The sequence below is a fragment of the Pongo pygmaeus genome, chromosome 7, assembly GCF_028885625.2.
Source record: "Pongo pygmaeus isolate AG05252 chromosome 7, NHGRI_mPonPyg2-v2.0_pri, whole genome shotgun sequence".
In the NCBI taxonomy this organism is placed as follows: Eukaryota; Metazoa; Chordata; class Mammalia; order Primates; family Hominidae; genus Pongo; species Pongo pygmaeus.
Window position 1 is genome coordinate 43,620,175 of NC_072380.2, and position 19,978 is coordinate 43,640,152.

The window sequence follows — 19,978 nt, forward strand, 5'->3', positions numbered from 1 at the left end:
TATTCTGCTGTTGTTGGGTGGGCTGTTCTGTATCTGTATATTAAATCTAAGCGGCTTATACTATTGTTCAAGTCTACTATTTCTCATGAAGCTTCTGTCTGGTTTTTCTACCCATTAATTAAAATGAGGTATTGAAGTGTCCAACTGTTATTATAGAACTGTGGGTTTAACCTTTCAATCCTGTTAAATTTTTTCAGCTTTACTGAGGTATAATTGAGAAATAAAATTGAACATATTCAAGGTTTGCAATGTGATGTGTTTCTATCTATATGCACATTCTGAAATGATTACCAAAACGAAGTCAATCAACACATTAAGTACCTAATAGTTAACTTTTTGTGCGCATGCGTGGGATAAGAATACTTAACCCCATCCCCAGTGACTGTAGAGTGGCCGTTCCAGCTGTTCCAGGCTCTGGCAGAGGAGGAGCAGAGCGGGTGGCACCGCCAGGGGGGCCCTCAGGCCTGGCGCGCACGCATTCCGGAGGTCGCCAGGGCCATGCTCCGTCGCCTGGGCGCCCAAGCTGCAGACCCAAATTTTTGGGTGGATTGTGGTTTTGGGGTGGATCGCGGATTTGCGGCTGCAGCTTGGGCGCTGCCCGGCAACTCCCCAGCCCGCTCACACTGCCAGCATCGCAGAACCGGGGCCAGAAGTCCCGGTGGCTACGGCCAAGCCAGGCGTTCTGCCGGGCGGCGGCTGCACAGGGGCAAGAACTGAGAACCTGCCGCTCAACCCCATCCAGGGTGACTGCGGAGTGCCCATGCCAGCGGCTCCTGTCTCCCTGCAGCGGAGGAGCGGGGCGGGAGGCACGGCCTAGGGGCCCTCAGGCTGCGCGCTGGCGATCCCGAGGCCGCCCAGGCTATGCCCCTCCAGCCCGCCTAGGCACCCAAGCTGCAGTCGCCCTCTGTGTGCAGGCAGCAGCCTCCGGGAAACCTCTAAGCCCGCCTGCTCTCCGAACATCTAAGAACCAGGACCAGATGTCCCCGTGGCTGCTGCCAAGCCAGGCGGTCCGCCCGATGGCGGCTGCACAGGGGCGAGAACCTGCCGCTCAATCCCATCCCCGGTGGCTGCGGACTGCCTCTGGCCAGCGGTCCCGAGCTCCGGCAGAGGAGGAGGGCGGGTGGCACGACCCGGGATTTGAGGGTAGATTGCGGTTTTTGGGTGGATCGCGGATTTGGTGGTGGATCACAGATTTAGGGCTGGGAGGCGGGATGGAAAGGCTACCTGGAGCCGCGGCGGCTCAGGAGCGGGTTGTTGGGCGTCTGAGAAGTCGCCACCATGAGGAAGCTCTTCAGCTTCTGGAGACGCCTGGGCCAGGCGGTCCTGCTCCATCGACCACGAGTACCCGGGTCCCGGGTACCACATCTGGGACGCGGAACTGCGGAAGATCCACAGGGCGGCAGTCAGGGGCGACACCGCAGAGGTGGATCGCCGCCTGACGCGCAGAAGCCGGGACGTGGACGCCCGCGACAGGAAGGACAGGCAGCGGGGCCTCAGCTCCAGGTGAGAGGGCGTCCTAGGCCCGGCTTCCCGCAGCCTCGCAGCCCCGCAGCCCCGTAGCCCCGAAGCCCCGCAGCACCTGGGGCGGGGGCCTTGGAGGGCGCCGGGCACCCTCGGAACAGCGAAGCCAAACGGAGCCAGTTGCTTTCTATCGCTGGCAATTCCCCGTCTGGAGCACTTGGTGGAGAATTTGATTTAACTCACAAAGCTAGGCATATACACGTTTAAAAGATATGTCTCATATACATGATAGGGAGGTGCCTAATGAGAACTCATTCCCATATCAAAAATGCCATGAGTCTTTTTTGGTAGGCGAAGTTCTCGGATAAAACCCTGTGTCTGTTTTTACATCCGAATCCACCTATGTAGATAAATTCTTTACTGGGGCTCCTTAGAGGGAAACTTGGAAGTGGGAGGTGGGTTCCGTGTTCTTGAATGGGAAGACGCAGTTTTCTCAAAATGTGAGCTCTTTCTATATTTATCAGTTTTACGTAAACCAAGTGAAAATATCAACGTTTTAACATTTTTGCATGACACCTGCTGTCTGTCTTTTTCTATTGCGATGACATTTAAACATTTTTATAATGGAGTGAAAAAAGGCTTGCTCCTCTAGATATCAAAACGTGCTATTAATTCCCACAATTATCTGTTGACTAACAGCTGAAAAGACATAAATACATGGAACAGGATAGGAAATCCCGAAACACTGAGATAAATTAAGATATATACGTAGGGATTGTGGTAACATTTCAGATGAGTAGGAAAGGATGAGTTATTAATAACATGTATCCTATTTGAAGAAAACTAATGAAATTTTGTGCCACAAAAATGAGTTCCTGACAGAATACAGATTGAAATTATTACATATGCAAAACGAGGAAAGTACCAGAAGAAAACACAAATGCTTATTTATACCGGTACATTTTATATTGACAAAGGCCTTCCTAAGAATGACCTCACAAGTAGGCATTCTGAAGGTTGATTTAGCAACTAAAAATTAAAACCCCTTGTGTATCAGAAAAAATTAACAGAAGATGACATACTTGAAAAATACTATATTTTTTACTTATATATAAATATATATTAATACATATTCAAATGAAAAGTGTATATTTATTCTACGGGGAATTTATTACATTTTTATTATATATAATATATATTACTGATTAAATATAACAAATTGTATATATTACTGATACAATATGTTATATATATCAGTTTTATACACACACACACACACACATACACACACACACACACAGATAAAAAGCACATCTTTATTTTACAGGGAATTCTTTCAAATAAAATCCAGAAGAAAAGAACTCTGAAAGTGAGCAAAGTACTTTTTTGCAGATCCACACCTTACTTACGTACATAGGAAAGAATCCTTAGTGTTTCTCATAAGAGAATTTAAGTTAAAAGAGAAATGAGACTGTTTTTTATCCACAATGTTTGTGAGAATAAAGAGCAGTGGTAGTTATACTGCTGCTTAAAGTTTTAGTTGCTGATGACTTTTCAAGTAGATAATTTGGTGGTAATTACCACATTTAAAGAATGTATATGCCCTTTACCTATAAATTTCATTATATTAAAATACCTTTAGAAAATAGAGATACATGCACTTTGTTTTTTCTCAGCACTTATTTTAACAAGAAATGATAGAATAGACCCTATAAATAAATTTCAGTTGCATCCATAGGACAGAATAATATGTGAACATTTTGTTACAGCCAGTGAGAAAAAAAAAATCAGTTTGCTTGCACATACACACAAACATACTATGGCCTTGTGTTAGCCAAAACTATGTACAAAATATGATAAAAATTGTAACTTCTGAGCATTTGTATTTTAAGTAAAGTTTCTTGCTCCTTTTTCTTATCTGTGATTTATGCAATGATCATGTATAAAACTTCTAGTAAAAGTTTATTATTAATGGAATAATCCTTGGGAAGAGAGAATATGAATCTTGCACAGGTAAAAATAATTTCTCGCTGTCTATTTTATCATTATTATTGCATGGGTTGTTATCTTCTTTGAACTTTTAGCCTCTTCAGAAGTAAAAAGGGAATCTTTTTATCTATGCTTGCAGATTTTATTATGTATATATTTTATTAGGTATATATGCTTTTCTTATGTATAGATTCATTGAGTATATGCAAACAATGACAGATTAAACATTTCATTATGTATTCTTATAAAAATAATAAATAGCAAATATAATTACTATCACAAAAATATTGTTTTATAAAAGTTTTATTAAAAAATGTTGAACTCCCCAACTGTATTTATCCATTCTTTCAATCCATTTATTCATCAAACATAACACGAATGCTTGTTATGTAACAGACATATTCTACTATCTCTCAGGACCCTTCCGTCCTTAAAAACTTCGTGTTTACCTGCCCTGACTGAGCAGTTTAAAGAATGTATATATAAATTACATGTATATATATATATATATAAATTAATTCTTTTAATTTAATTTGTTTAGTTTAGAATTCAGAGTTATTTCAGAAGTTAGTTGTAGCTAATTCATAATCTCAAACAGTATTGTCTGAAACAAATTCATTTACCTAATTATGATCCCCAAAATTCTATATATTTTTGTATTAATATAAATAAGAAATTATATTTTTAAGATTTTTAAATTAGTATGTTGTATTTTTCTCTATAGTCACATTATAACAAATTGGACTTGCTATGCAAATGGATCTTCTATTTAATTTTTATAATAAATGGTTTGTATTTAGTAGATAAATATTAATTACACTTGATTCTTGAATAATGTGGGGGTTAGGGACTCTGATTTCTGTGGAATTGAAAATCTGAGTATAACTTTTGACTTCTTACAAACTAGCCTACCATTGACTGGAAGCTTTACTGATAACATAAACAGTCGAGGTACACATATTTGGTATGTGCTGCTGCATTATTATTTACTATGTTCTTAAAGTAAGCTAGATAAATGAAGCTGATATAAAGAAAATTATAGAAAAGAAAAAATATACTTACTATTCATAAAGCATAAATGAATCCTCCCAAAGGTCTTCATCTTCATCATCTTCAGGTTTCCTGCTCTCTGCCTCTTTTAATCTGGTGAATCTCATTCTTTAAGTCTCAGCTCAGGCATGATCTCTAGAAAAGCCATCCCCGAAGGTTTTATTCCTATTCTTTACACCCCAGTGCCTACCACTTAGTAGGAACTCAATAATAAATATTTGGTAAAATAAAGACTTTTAACAAAGATGATTGCTACAGTCTAGCTGCAAAGGGGATAGACATGCAAAGACATGATGTACAGTTCAGGTGGTGAAGTGACACTAGAAAAATTGACAAAGTACTAAGGGAGCCCCAAGGAAGGAGATGCCTGTGTATGTGGAGAAAGATAGTCAGATTCAAGGAGGACTTCACATAGCATTCTGAGCCTTCTTTTTTCTTTTTCTGTTTTTGGAGACAAATTCGTACTCTGTCACCCAGGGTGGAGTGCAATGGCATGATTAAGACTCATAGCAAACTCAAACTCCTGGGCTTAAGGGAGCCTCTTGTCTCAACCTCTTGAGTAGCTGGGACTACAGGTGCTCACCACCATGCCTGGCAAATTTTCTGTAGAGTCAGGGTTTCTCTATGGTCTCCAGGCTGGTCTTAAACTCTTGGCCTCAAGCAATTCTCCTTCCCGGGCCTTCCAAAGTGCTGGGATTACAGGTGTGAGCTACTGTGCCCAGCCTACATTCAGAGTCTTAAAAAATGAAAATAAATTTGTCAGAATAGTAGAGGAAAACACTTCTGATGTAAAAAACAGGGTGTACACTAATAAAGGTACAAATGGTAATAATTTTGCAAATTATTAGTAAATACCAACTTGCATAGCATGTTATTAAAAAGATACTATTATGAAGTAGAGAATAGTAAAGTGTTACTTTATATGTTTTTACTGTATTTTTAAATTTTGTTTTGTTTCCAGAAGTTTTGTTTATTTATGTTGGGTGGAACAACTTGTGAGCAAACCTTAGATTTTTGCATGGCTTGAACCTGCTGATACCTAGTGTCTCCCCAAGTGGTGCGTTGAAGTTTCAGATAATTAGAAGTATTTCTTAAAGATGTAAATATTCCAGTAAACATTAAGCTTCATTTAAACTCTCAATTTATAAAATAAGAGTATATATTATTTTGTATGAATTTTTATAAAGATTATAGTCTTTATCTAACTGTTCTAAGTCACTCATTTTTAATAAAACATGTGGATTTGTCAGCAGAACACGACTTAAAAGTGGCTTCAGAGGAAAAGCAAGAAAGGCTTGAAAGAAGTGAAAATAAACAGCCACAGGTATATAACAATTTAAATTTTAATTTCTGGCTTACTATTGGTTTGTTTGTTTGTTTTTCTTTAATAACATGGTATAGTCCAAATGAAGTGACCTTCTGGACTATCCCTTTTAGAATCCAACAGACAATCATTTCATACTTAATTTTAAAGCATTTTAACCAGTTATAAAATTTAAAATATTCTTACAGTCTGTAGTAACTCATAGCTATCTTTACCCTTGGAATTGAGGTCAGAAATTTCCAGAAGTCTCTTTGCTCTTTTATTTTTATAACCTTCTTCATGATAAAGAAGGTAACATCAAAAATTGAGTTGTGCTACTAAGCAAGAGAAATTACGAACAATTTAACAGTGATGGCCACTGAGTTCAACTCACGTTAAAGGACTCATCATTGCCAGTGGCCCAAACTTTGCAGTTTTATGTTGCCAGTCACTAGTGGCTGAGGTTAAAGACTTCTGTTTTTTGGTCTCTGGTTGCCTTCAGTGTCTATGTTCAGGGAGAGAATTGGGTCATAAAATCAACCCAACTGCCTACTAAGAGAATCATGCCTTCCAGAATGGGACCTTTGGTATTAGGATACAAACAAAAACTTTCTTATTTTAACATAAATGGTAAATGTCATTAAAAATTTTAAGTCCACTGTCACTAGTGGAACTTAGAATATATTAGAACTGGATATAAGCAGATAATCTATCTAGATACATAACACTATCATATTACAGTATAGCATTTGAAGTAGAATCTAAAAATTTTCTTCTCTTTCTAATTGGTGTTCATTTTGCTTCTAATAATTTAGCATTTGCCTACCCTACAGTTAATCTTTAGAAATATAAATTCACTGTAGGGGTTCACTATTTATGGTATGCTGAGGTAAAAGTCTTTTAAAGAGAGAAAGCTTTTATAATACTGCATATCTTCTGTGAACTTATTTCTGGTAGATTTGACTCATAATGAATTAAATTTAGTCCCAAGAAACAATGAGAGTTAAGCTTGATGGTTCATGTTTTTCTCCTGTGTTAGACCAAGGCAAATTAGTTTTTACTTCTTAGTTATAATCCAGTAACTTAGGTGTGGCAAAACATAGAATAAAGTTCACAGTTAAATTTTAATTATTTTATAATTTTTCTTTGCTCATACTTGATTACTTCAGAATAAAGTTAATTTTAAAACATGCACCCTGACAGAAAAGACATCTGAGAAACAAAACAAGCAAATGAATTTTCCACCTGCAAAAAAATGTCTTGAGAACAAGAACTGAGTAAGAATTGTGATAAAGAGGATATATTTGTCTATTCAGGGCTTCCTTTAAAATTCATTTTAAAAATGTTCAACTGAAGATTGGTGAAAGTTTTGAAATATCCAAAATTACTGTTTGTCCTGAGGAAGCGTGCTTACATAGTAACTCTAAAGAGGGACAAACGTAAAGGGAGTGCCCTCTAATCTGATGAATCATATCCCTGATCATGAGGAAGCAGATGCATCTGGAGTGTCTAACTGTAGTATTCCAGGCGTTGCCTGAACAGAAGGAATGTCTGTTCATTCTTCAAACATGTCTTGTCATTGCATTTATATGCTGGGTTCCTCAAACAAACTTGCCAGTCATCTTCTAAGCTTTATTCAAATGAAAACAAATCAGACTATAAAAATTATAACAAACAAACCATTATAAACAGACCATAGCCTGTTTCTAACAGCGATGAAGAGAATGGTTGAAATGATACAGAAATGAAAAATTAAGGAGCCCAAGTAGTTATGGTTGAAATAAAAGAAAACCAAGAGTTTGATAATGCAAGTGATAAAAAAAAAATACCACTGATTGGAAATTAGACATTAGACATTGGCCTCAGTCTAGAGATCCAAAAAGTCTTTTTGATTTGTGGTTTGCCCACTCCAAAGAAATTAATCATGTGATACAGATAGAAAACCACAGTATTTCTGCTGTTGCAGACACTTATAAAAATAGAAAACCAATACAGCGCTTGTTCCACAATTCATATGGATCTTAGAGGCTCTTCTAAAGCTTAAAGATGACTGGCAAGTGTGTTTCAGGGACCCACATATGACAGTCCCACTGTTAATAACTATAAAAGCATAAAACATGAATTAGAAGTTATTCTCCACCCTGTAGTGACAGAACATCAAAAGCATATCTAGAAGAAGACTTACAGCAATGTATCCAAAGGTTTAAGAATGAGGTGGGCATGTTACAAGTAGAGTCCCTGGCCTTGAAGAAAGAGAAAGTTTAACTACAAAATGACAGAGGTTCACTTGCTGCTTCTCTTTTTATAAGTTAACTGATTCATTCTGATTTTCTACTCAAGAAAATCTCATGTGTATGGTTATAGTGTGGTTATCTAAATGTGTAATTATGTGTCAAAGTAAATTAGTTCTGCTATCTAAATGACACTTCTGGAAATATTCTCGTAATCTTTGTTCATTACTCAACCCAAGTCTCACTATTAGTCTTTCAAGTGGCATATGGGCTGGGAAACTAATTTAGCCATATACCATGTGATCTTCTGAACCAGATAAGCATAAAGAAAATTGCTAAAGAAATAAGCTCTAGATTATTTTTTCTGTATTCATTTAAAGATGAATTACATTTATTTAAATGATAAAATGGTAATACAGTGGGAGGGAAGCAATGACTGAGAAGAGACATAAAAATGTATCTTGCCTTGAGAGTTGCAACAAATATTCCCATCCAAAGAAGTCTGTTTAATGTGCTTTCATGCATGAAAGTTTATCTGTTTGACTCAAACTGTTTAAACTTATTATTCTATCATGGCCATTTTAAATATTTTTGGAAACAAATACATATACTTTCACTTATTAAAAAAAATCACCACTCTCCAATGTTTCTGTTGAATCAGAATTTACATTATGTTGTTTAATAAAATATGTTAAGTTTTGACAGGTATGATTTTGTCATATAAGTAGCATAACCCGTCAGCCAAAAATTCAGCATTTGATTCTTTAGTTGAAAGCTGAGTTCTGTACGTTGTGTTCTAAAGATAGACAAAAATCTAGAGATTTTCTTTTTTCAAAGTAAAAGCAGATGAGGCCTCCCACTACCCTCGGAGGCATGATCTAGGAGACAGCAGAAAGCAGTTTCAATTCTAGTCATATTTCTAGCTCTAGCTCTACATGCAAGTACCTCTGAGAAGTTTTTTCATGGGCCCATACACAATGAGGATACTGATACGTGTATATTATAAAATAAAAATGTGAAATACAGATGTAGCTAACATTTTACAACTGAAGCATTCTTCTAGTCACTGGTAAATGAAAACAACTTAACTAAATCACATGGCAACTACATGTGTGAAGCTTACTAAAGAAATTGTTGCATAAGGCATTTTTTATAGAGAAGTATTTATTCTCCCCAGTCTTTCCCTGCTTACTCCACTTTCTATTGGGCTTTTTGCATATCAAATTTGAAAACATGAAATTACAAACAAAATAAAGTGAGCACGGTAGTTTATTATTATGAAAGTAATTGTAATGTATAAGTTAGATGTCCCTGTGCTATTGACAAAATTCTCTAAAAACCTTTTGAATAAATGTGACAAAGACTACCTAAGTTGATGTCCACAATTTGAGAGAAAAGGATAAAAACAGTCCTTGAGGACTCAGATGCCTCAGGAAGATTTATGAAGTTTTTATACTTTGATGGAGCTTTTAAGAAAAATTCATCTATTTTTTTCCCTGCTCTGGTCACATACTGAGAGGACTTACAGGCTGCTTACTTAATAGTATGGATTTGTATTTTTTTTAGACTAAAGTAGCATCCTGATTTCGAAATAGTTCCTGTGGTTTGTATGGTTTGTATAAAGAAAGCAGGAAAGAAACAAAATAAGAAAAAAAAGGAAAGAAGGAAGAAAACAAGAAAGTAAGGAAGGAAGAAGGGAAGGAAGGAAGAAAAAATATGGAAGAAAGGAAGAATTTCTTTTAGAGTAGTAGAAAGCTGTCAAAATCTGCTTAAGAAAACCGTTTGTATAAAATGTTTTGTCTTGTCCTCCAAAGCTCAAAGTCTCTGGTCCTGCTGATGGCTTTCCTATCTAGAATATACAGATCTTCCACAAATTGAAAAACTAAAATATAGAAATATATTTTGTACAGGTGGCAGATTTGAAATGTTTTATCAAGGCTAAAACGGGATGTATATCATTATAATACTTTTCCTTCACATTCTGCTCTGAATTTGCTCAGTCAGCACCATTCCACTTAATAAGGCTTAGATCAAATCAAATCAAACTTTGATTTGAATATTACAGAACAGAATACATGGAAGGAGCTTGTATATTCTCTGTCTCTCTTACTCTCTCTCATGTCTGAGAGAGAATACCTTCGGGTTGACCAGCTAGACAGTTTATGAGAAGGTAGTATCTCCCTGTGTTCATTCTCCAGGAATACTGAACAGTGTATTATTGAATTATATTTGATTAAAATATACTGATGGAAAAGAGCACTTCAGAGTGTCCAAAATGGAAGTAAATGTAAATCTTTTTATAATTTGTAAATACCAAGTTGATAAAACGAATCTTCTCTTGTAGATTTGTAGATTGTAGATTTCTGCTCATAGCAGAAAGCAGAAGCCAAGATAATATTAAATTATCTTACTTTTAAAAATATAATTCTTTTCTAAAGTGAACTTACAGCAAAATCTAAATACAGAAAAATGCCTAATTACAGGGGTGCAGCTCAAAGAGCTTTTACAGAGTTAAGCACCTGTGAAAGCAGCACAGACCAAGAAACAGCACTGAGCCTCCCTCCCCAAACTTATCGCCGCGTCTCTCCATAGCTACATCCTAACTTCTAATTAGATTTCTAGATTGGATTTCTCAGGCTTTGAGTTTCTCACAAGTGGGGTGATACAGTAAGTTTTCTTTTGTGCCTTCTTTTTACAACTGATTTTTTGTGAAATTCATTCATGTTGTTATGAATAGTTACAGGTCATTCATTTTCATAGCTTTATTGCAGTCCATGTGAATATAGATACTTTGTTTATCCATTTTCCTATTTACAGACCTTTGAGGAGTTTCTGGAGTAGGGTTGATGCTAATTGTGCTGCAATAATAATATTTAACATTTTTTGGAAACATGTACACATTTTTAGGGCATATTTCTCAGAATGGAATTGCTGGGTCATAGAACATGTAAAGTAGATATTGCCAGCAGTTTTTCAAATTTATACTTTTCAAATTTATACAAGCACTTCTAGTATATGTCAGTTCCAGTCAGTCCACTTCCAAACCAACACACTGTATGTTTTTAAAAAATATTTACATTTGGATGAGTGTGTAGAAATATTATATTTAATTTTGCATTTTTCGTGTGCAATGAAGTTGAGCTTCTTTTTGTGTTTATGCTGGCTGTTTGAATATCCCATCTTATAAAGTGCCTTTTAAAATTTTTTTTCTATATTTCTACTTGATTGCCTATCATTTATCGAATACTATAAATTTGCAGAATATACACATAAAATATTTCCTTATATATTTGGCTTTCATTTTTATTATGCTAACAGTGCCTGTGGATTCACAGAATTCCCTTTATTTGTTTGCTTTTGAGACAGGGTCTTACTTTGTCACTGAGGCTGGAGTACAGTGGCACGATATAGGCTTACTGCAACCTCTGCCTCCCGGGTTCAAGCAGTTCTTGTACCTCAGCCTCCCTAGTAGTTGGGATTACAGGCATATGCCACTAAGCTCAGCTGATTTTTTTGTATTTTTAGTGGAAACGAGTTTTTGCTATATTAGCAAGGCTGGTCTCGAACTCCTTGCCTCAAGCAATCCACCTGTCTTAGCCTCCCAAAGTGCTGCTGCGATTACAGATGTGAGCCACCATGCAAGGCCAGAATTTCTCAGTTTGACGTATTACCACTTATCAAATTTGTTCTGTTACTGTTAGGTTTGTTTTCTAACATCCTGTTTAAGAACTATTTATCCCAGGGGGAATAAAGTTATATTTACTTATGTAAGTGTTAACTACATGTCTCAAATGTGGGGAAAATGGATTCCTAGATAACTCTCTGTAGTACTACATCCATTGTTTGAAATGTAGTGTGCATAAAATTTAAAGAAGACAATTTGCATTGAAAAAGTCACATTTCTATAAAGCCATAAATTAATTAATTCTAAGACTTAGCCTACTTGGATGTTAGTAAGTTCAATCTCAGTTGCTTACATTGTGTTCTCATACCCTGCATAGAAATGATCCATATATGAATAGGAATTTGAGGTATAAGTGTTAGCAGAAAAAGAAAATCGGGGGTGCTCCATGGCTTTTGTCCACAGTGGGCACTGGGTTGGCCTTTGTCTAACCTAGGAGATGGGGTGGTGGAGTGCTCAGGCCAGTTGTCTGCCCTTGGGTGCTGCTGTCAGGAATGAGACTCTCATCTCCTTTCTTGAAGACATCAGTCTCTGCTACCTTGCTTCTAGTCTCCTCCTCAAGCTCAGGAAAGGCAAAAGAATCCCTCAGATCTAGTTGGTTTCCACCTGTACCAGTCTTTCACGTCTCTGTGCTTTGAGATAAGGCAGTACCAGCTCTTTCAGTGAGAGTTAAGACACTGGTTAAATAGAGTTTGATCTTCCTGCACAGTGATAGCAGGCATTGAAGATGATAACACAAGTTAACCTTTTTCTAAATAATATCAACAACTATAAAAGAAAATTCAAAATATGAAAATATTCTAAAATTGTATTTAGGAATAAAAGTAACTATGGTACTTGGATATTCACTAACAAATATTCAGGATCTAAAGTTTAGTAATGCTTTCAAAAGAAATAGTACCTATTTTTAATTTTTACTTTTTTTTTGTTTTTAGAGATTGTGATCTCACTCTGTCAACCAGGTGTTGGAGTGCAGTGGGACAATCATGGCTTACTGTACCCTGGAACTATGGAGCTCAAGTGATCCTCTTGCCTCAGCCTCTTGAGTAGCTGGGACTACAGGTGCATGCCACCCCAACCGGCTCATTAAAAATTTTTTTTTTTTGGTAAATATTGGATCTGGCTGTGTCATCTAGGTTGGTCATAAACTCCTAGCCTCAAGCAATTCTCGTACCTTGGCCTCCCAAAGCACTAGTATTACAGATGTGAACACCATGCCTGGCCAAGAAACAAAATGTAATATTATAAAGCTATCAACTGGAGAAAATATATTTGATACATATGTAAAATGTAAAACCTAAAATCTGATTTTTTCTCCTCTTCCTCACCACATATATTACTCCATTCTCACATTATGATAAAGGACTAACTGATACTGGTGATTTGTTAAAAAAAGTGGGGGTTAGTTGACTGACAGTTCTCAGGCTATGCAGGAAGCATGGCTAGAGAGGCCTCAGGAAACTTATAATCATGGCAGAAAGTGAAGGGGAAGCAAACACATCTTATGTGGTGGGAGCAAGAGGAAGAGAGAGAAGGGGGAGATGATATACACATTTTAAAAGCCAGATCTCATGAGAATTCATTATCAGGAGAATAACAAGGGAGAAATCTGCCCCCAAGATCCAATCTCCTTTCATCAGCCCCTCCTCCAACACTGGGGATTACAATTTGACATGAGACTTGGGTAGGGACACAGACCCAAACCATACCATTCTGCCCTGGCCCCTCCCAAATCTCATGTCCTTCTCACATTTCAAAATACAATCATGCCTTCCCAACAGTCCTCCAAAATCTTAACTCATTTCAGCCTTAATGCAAAAGTCCAAAGTTCAAAATCTTATCTGAGATAAGGCTAGTCCCTTTTGCCTGAGCCTGTAAAATCAAATTGATGTTACTTATTACTTACTTCCAGCATACAATGGGGGTACAGTCATTGGGTAAATGCTCCCATTTCAAAAAAGAGAAATTGGCCAAAACAAAGAAGCTACAGGCTCCATGCAAGTCTAAAACCCAGCAGGACAGTCATTAAATCTTAAAGCTCCAAAGTAATCTCTTTTGATTCCATATTTCACATCCAGGGCATGCTGATGCAAGAAGTGGTTTTCCAAGTCCTTGGGCAGCTCTGCCCCTGTGGCTCTGCAGGATACATGGCTGCTTTTACAGGCTGATACTGAGTACCTGTGGCTTTTCCAGGCACACGATGCAAGCTGATGGTGAATCTACTATTCTGGGGACTGGAGGACTGTGGCCTTTTTCTCACAGCTCCACTAGGCAGTTCCCCTGTGGGAACTCTGTGGGGGGCACCAACCCACGTTTTCCCTCTGCACTGCCATAGCAGACATTCTCCATAAGGGCTCTGCCCCTGCAGCAGAATTCTGCCTGGACATCCAGGCATTTCCATACATCCTCTGGAATCTAGGCAGATACTCCTAGATGCTCAGCCTCTGAGCATCTGCAGGCTTAACACCACATAGAAGCCCTAGTGGCTTCCAGCTTACACCCTCTGGCACAGCAGCCTGAAACATATCTGGGACCTTTTTAGCCTTAGCTGAAGCTGGATGCAGGGAGCAGTGTCCTGAGGTTGCACAGGGCAGCATGGCCCTGGGCTTAGCCCATGAAACCATTATTTTCTTCTCAGCCTCCAGGCCTGTAATGGGAGGGATGGCAACAAAGGTCTCTGAAATTCCTTCAAGGCAATTTTCCTATTGTCTTGGCTATTAACATTTGGTTCCCCTTTATTTATGCAAATTTCTGTAGCTGGCTTGAATTCTTCATCAGAAGGTATGTTTTTCTCTTATACCACATGGTCAGGCTGCAAATTTTCCAAACTTTTATGCTCTGCTTCCCTTTTAAATATAATTTCCAATTTTAGATAATTTATTTACTTATGCATATTACCATAGGCTATCAGAGTCAGCCAGGTCATATCTTGAACACTTTGCTGCTTAGAAATCTCTACTGCCAGATACCCTAAATCATTCTTTTCAAGCTCAAAATTCCACAGATCCCTAGAGCTGGGCACATTGCTGCCAGTCTCTTTGCCAAACATAGCAGAGTGTCCTTTGCTCCAGTTTGCAATGAGTTTCTCATCTCCATCTGAGACTTCCTTAGCCTGGACTTTATTGTCCATATCACTATTAGCATTTTGGTCACAACAATTTAGCAAGTCACAAGGAAGTTCCAAACTTTCCCTCACCCTCCTATCTTCTTCTGAGCCCTCCAAACTTTTTCAAATTCTTCCCATTACCCAGTTCCAAGTCACTTCCAAATTTTCAGGTATCTCTTTTTTTTAATTTTTCAAAAATTCAGTTTATTGAGAGATGACATATATGGTAAAATGCACCCATTTGAAGTGTAGAGTTCAATGAGTTTCGACAAACATAACCTCAAGCCACAATGAAAATACAGAATATTCTCATCATGCCCAGAAAGTTCCCTTGTACCCCTTGGTAGAGAGTCTTTCCCTCCACACCCAACCCCAGGCAACCACAGACATGCTTTCTGTCCCTACGGATTTGTTAGCTTCTAGAATTGCAAATAAATGAAATCGTATGGCACATACTTCATTGTGTTTGGTCTCTTTCCCTGTTTTTGAGATCCACAGATACTGCTGTGTGTATTAATAGTCATTCATTTTTACTGCTGTGTGGCATTCCACTGTTACAAACATACCAAATATCCATTTCATTCTTGATGGACATCAGAATTATTTTCAGTTTATGGATATTATAAATAAAGTAGTAACAGTCTTTGCGTGGATATAGGTTTTTGCTTATCTTGGGGAAATAAGAGTCGAATTGTTTGGTCACATGGAAGTGTTCATCTACCTTTATAAGAAAGTGCCAAACTGTTTTCCAAAACTATTGTACCATTTTACATTCCTTTTTTTTTTTTTTTTTTTGGCAGAGTCTCATTCTGTCCCCCAGGCTGGAGCGCAGGCGCGCGATCCCTGCCCACCGCAGCCTCCGCCTCCCAGGTTCAAGTGATCCTCCTGGGTTCCAGCGATTCTCCCGCCTCAGTCCCCTGAGCAGCCGGGACCACAGGCGTTCACCACCATGTCCGGCTGACCTTTCCATTTGTAGCAGAGATGTGTTTCGCCATGCTGGCAAGGCTGGCCTCAAACTCCTAACCTTAAGTGACCCACCTGCCTCGACCTCCCAAAGTGCCGGGACCACAGGTGTGAGCCACTGCACCCTGCCCCATTTTACTTTCCTATCAACGTGTGAGCGTTTCAACTGCTCTGTATCTTTATCAACAATGAAGACTGTCTCTTTTTTATTGTAACCATTCCAGCAAGTATGTTCAGATAGCTCATTATAGGTGAATTTGCATGTTCCTGATGAATAATGATACCCTGTGTGTGATTAATGCCCACCCATATACCTTCTGTGAAATGAGTGTTTAAATCTTTGGCCCATTGTTTTACTGGGTTGCTTGTTTTCTTATTATTGAGTTCTAAGAGTTCTTTATATGCTCTAGATACAAGTCCTTTGTCCTATATATGTATTGTAAGTATTTTCAGAGGGTGTGGCTTGCCTTTTTATTTTCTTAGCTGTCTTTCAAAGAAAGAGAGTCTTAAATTTTGATGAGATCCCATTTATCAACTTTTTCTTTTGTGGCTTGTGCTTTTTGTGTCCCAAGAAATTTTTGCATACTCAAGACCACAAAGATTTTTACCTGTATTTTCTCCTAGAAGTTTTATGGTTTTAGTTTTCATGCTCTATTGCAAATTAATTTTTTGCATATGATGCAAGAGTTAATGTTCACTGTTTTTCCTGTGACTACTCTGTTGCCCGAACCACCTGTAGATAAGACAATTCTCCACCTTGAATTATCCTGGTACCTATGTCTAAAATCAATTAACCAAAAGTGTGTGGGTTGCTTTCTGGGCTCCATTCCACCCCAATGGCCTGCGTGCCAGTCCTCTTACCAGCACCACATTCTCATCGCTGTAGGTGCACACAATCTTAATATTGGGGTGAGTAACTTACACTGTTTTGGCTACTCTTACTCATTTGTATTTCCATATCGGTTTTAGATTCGGCTTCTGAATTTCTACAAAAAAATTCTGCTATAATTACAATAGATTGCACTGAAATTATCAATTAGTTTGGGGAGAACTGACATAACACTCCACGAGCAAAGTCTACCTCTATTTTTATTTAGGTCTTATTATTTCAGTGTGCATGTCCTACAAATATTTTCTTAAATTTATTCCTCCATATTTCAAGTTTTTAGATGCTACTGAAATTCCTAATGAAATTGAATTTTTAAAATTTCATTTTCCAATTGTTTACTGCTAATGCACAGAAATACAATTGGTCTTTGTATACTGACCTTGAATTCTTCAAACTTGCTAACTTTACTTATTAGTTCTAGTGGCTTCTCTGTGGGTTCCGTAGGATGTTTTATGGACACTCTAATGTTGTCTTCTCTATGGTTCCCTTGCTTCAAGGGACCCCCACACCCCTGGCCCACCTCAATTCCCAGTGACCCTGATACCCATTGTAAGGCAGGGAGGGAGCTGCTTTCTGTCATCTGTGCTGCAGCAGTTCGGGAAATGCCCTCAGTTGAAAAGCAGAAAACGTAAAAATCTCACGTGGTTCCCCCTGTCTTTCAGGGGTAGATTTCTCTTTGGTCTCTGCTTACTCTTTTGCCAGGCTTTCTGGGATCGCCACTGTGCATGTGTAGTTTAGTGGTCGGCCTGGGATTTGGGCAGTTCCTACTCAGATTCGGGCCTCACCTCTTGGTAGTTTTCTCGCTTCTGGGATTTTCGTGTTAAATTTCCAGTAGTCTTCAAGTCCCAGACTATCTCCTCTACCACCTTAGGAGAGTAAAGCCTATGTCTCACACCACTGTAGTGTGGAGATTATGAAAAACCCTTAGGCAAGAGAGCCACAGGCTCCCAGTTCAAACCCACTGCAGCTGCTGCTTTATAGGAGCAAACGCTCCTCCAGCTCTGGCCTGCTTTTGGACACTCTGCGGTCCCTTTAAATAATTTTCTGGGCCGGGCGCGGTGGCTCACGCCTGCAATCCCAGCACCTCGGGAGGCCGAGGCGGGCGGATCATGAGTTCAGGAGATCAAGACCATCCTGGCCAACACGGTGAAACCCTGTCTCCACTAAAAATAAAAAAAATTAGCCGGGTGTGTTGGCGGGCACCTGCAGCCCCAGCCACCCGGGAGGCTGAGGCAGGAGAATGGCGTGAACCCGGGAGGCGGAGCCTGCAGCAAGCCTAGACCGCGCCACGGCACTCCAGCCTGGGCAACAGAGTGAGACTCCGTGTCAAAAAAAAAAAATAATGATTTTTTGTCCAAATTTTATATTTATCTATGGGACAGTTTGTGCAACCATGGTTACCAGAAGTTACCAGAAGTTTTGGCTAAAGCCTTCTAAATATCTTGTTTCTTTCTCCTTTGCAGGAGTGTATCTTGCTTCTTGAGTGACTGCAGCGAGCAGCTAGCTGCTCGCGTGCACTGGCTGCCTAGTGCAGCCACCCTGCCTCACCTTTAAAAGCGGGTCTGTGTGCTCCAGATACCAGCCGGCAACCGCATGGCCTGCTTCATGGTATGCCACGGTCTTCTCCTCAGGCTGCAGAACCTGCGTTTTCTTCTCTAAGCGACCAATCACTTGCTCAATTGCCTGTTCGAAGTGTTTCTGATTTATGGAATCTGACAGGTGTCTCGCAGCAATCAACGCAGCTTCATTACAGACATTAGCAACATCAGCACCTGAAAACCCTGGAGTTAAAGATGCCAGTTTTCTTGCCAATTTCTCCTTCTCCAGGGTACTGTCCAGTTTTAGTGGTCGGAGGTGAAATTTGAAAATAGAAGCCCTTCCTTTTATGTCTGGTAGTCCAATAAAGATCTGCCTGTCGAAACGCCCTGGCCTAAGCAGCGCAGGGTCCAGGATATCTGGTTGATTGGTGCTGGCCAAAATGACAACATTTGTTGTTGTATTAAAACCATCCATCTCCACCAGCAGCTGGTTGAGTGTGTTCTCCTGCTCATTCCGCCCTCCAAAGTTGCCTTTTCCTGTCTTCCTTCCCACCACATTGGAAGAGGGTGCAAGGGGCATTCTTCCCAGCAAGGGCAAATAAGTCTCGGACTCTAGCTGGGCCCACACCAACAAACATCTCCAAAAACTCGGATCCACTAACGGTGATGAAAGGGACATTGGCTTTTCCAGCTGTGGCCTTAGCTAGCAGAGTCTTCCCAGTGCCTGGAGGGCCAGTGAGAATGGCACCCTTTGGGATTTTTGCTCCTAGGTCTTGATACTGCTTTGGGTTTTTCAAGAAATTCACAAATTTCATGATCTCTAGCTTGGCCTCCTCACAGCCACATCTTTGAACTGCACATCAATTTCATCCTTTAAGACCTTGGTTTCTCTGACACTAAAGAGTTGGCCCATCCCTCGGCCTGTCCGGCCAATGCCAGCAGGCCCTCTTCTGATGGTGCAGAGCAAGAAGGCAACGATGAGCACCGTGGGCAGCATGCTCAGCAGGAAAGAGTCATCACTTTCAGCAATGTAGACAACAGGCACCTGATTTTCTCCTTCTATGCCCAATTCCTGCTGTAAAGTTTCCAGATTCCATTCAAAGGTATCCATACTGCCGGTATTAAACCAAACGTGTTGCCCATCAACAGGAGTTCTTCCTGGTGTAAAGGTCACTCGAACAAAACGCTCGTTGACAACTTTCAGTCTGTCTACTACTCCTTTTGAAACATAGTAATTGACAAGGTCCTTCCAAGTGACTTCTCTCCCGGATCTCTTGAGCAGGAAGTAAAACATGACTCTACCCCAGAATAGAGCAGTCCAGAGGAAGAACATCCTGAAATCCTTGTCGTTCCATGGAAAGTCACCCTTCTGGAACCTGGACCACCAGTGAGAATCTTTCTTGCCACCTCGTTTTCCACCGCCACCACCTCCTCCTTCAGAAGAGTGTGTAGTAGCAGCTGGCTTTGATTCCTTTTTCTCTCCCGTAACTTCTTTAGGTTCATTAGCATTTTTTTCCCCATTTTTTCCATTAGGAAAGTATTTTTCAAATCCTTTTGGGGGTCGAGAACAGAATCTTTGATAAGCAGCAATTACATCTGTCAAAAGAGAATTTCTGCTGGCCTTTGCTTGAGTTGTAATAAATCCATAAAGTGTCCGAAGGTAGGGCTTCTCGCCAGGGCCCACGCCTGCCATGCACGAAGAGCTGCTTTAGGCGGTGGGGCCAGCAGCCGACCCGGCCCCACAGCCGCAAGCAGCGGTGAGCCAT

General features: G+C 39.5%; 2 protein-coding genes across 2 annotated transcripts; one reads left to right on the plus strand and one right to left on the minus strand.

Annotated features, from left to right (window-relative positions):
* The first annotated feature begins 344 nt into the window (after positions 1 to 344).
* LOC129042061 (uncharacterized) lies at positions 345 to 12,799 on the plus strand. The gene is made up of 3 exons (XM_054497662.2): positions 345 to 1,503; positions 5,754 to 5,824; positions 12,652 to 12,799. Exon 1 carries the CDS (start codon positions 345 to 347, stop codon positions 1,437 to 1,439), a length of 1,095 nt encoding a protein of 364 aa, XP_054353637.2. The 3' UTR covers positions 1,440 to 1,503; positions 5,754 to 5,824; positions 12,652 to 12,799.
* On the minus strand, positions 1,494 to 19,978 carry LOC129042062 (AFG3-like protein 2). Its single transcript, XM_054497663.2, is given in 7 exon segments — positions 1,494 to 1,677; positions 15,389 to 15,543; positions 17,460 to 17,540; positions 18,223 to 18,772; positions 18,774 to 19,056; positions 19,059 to 19,899; positions 19,901 to 19,978. Coding segments are annotated over 7 exon segments (2,172 nt in total).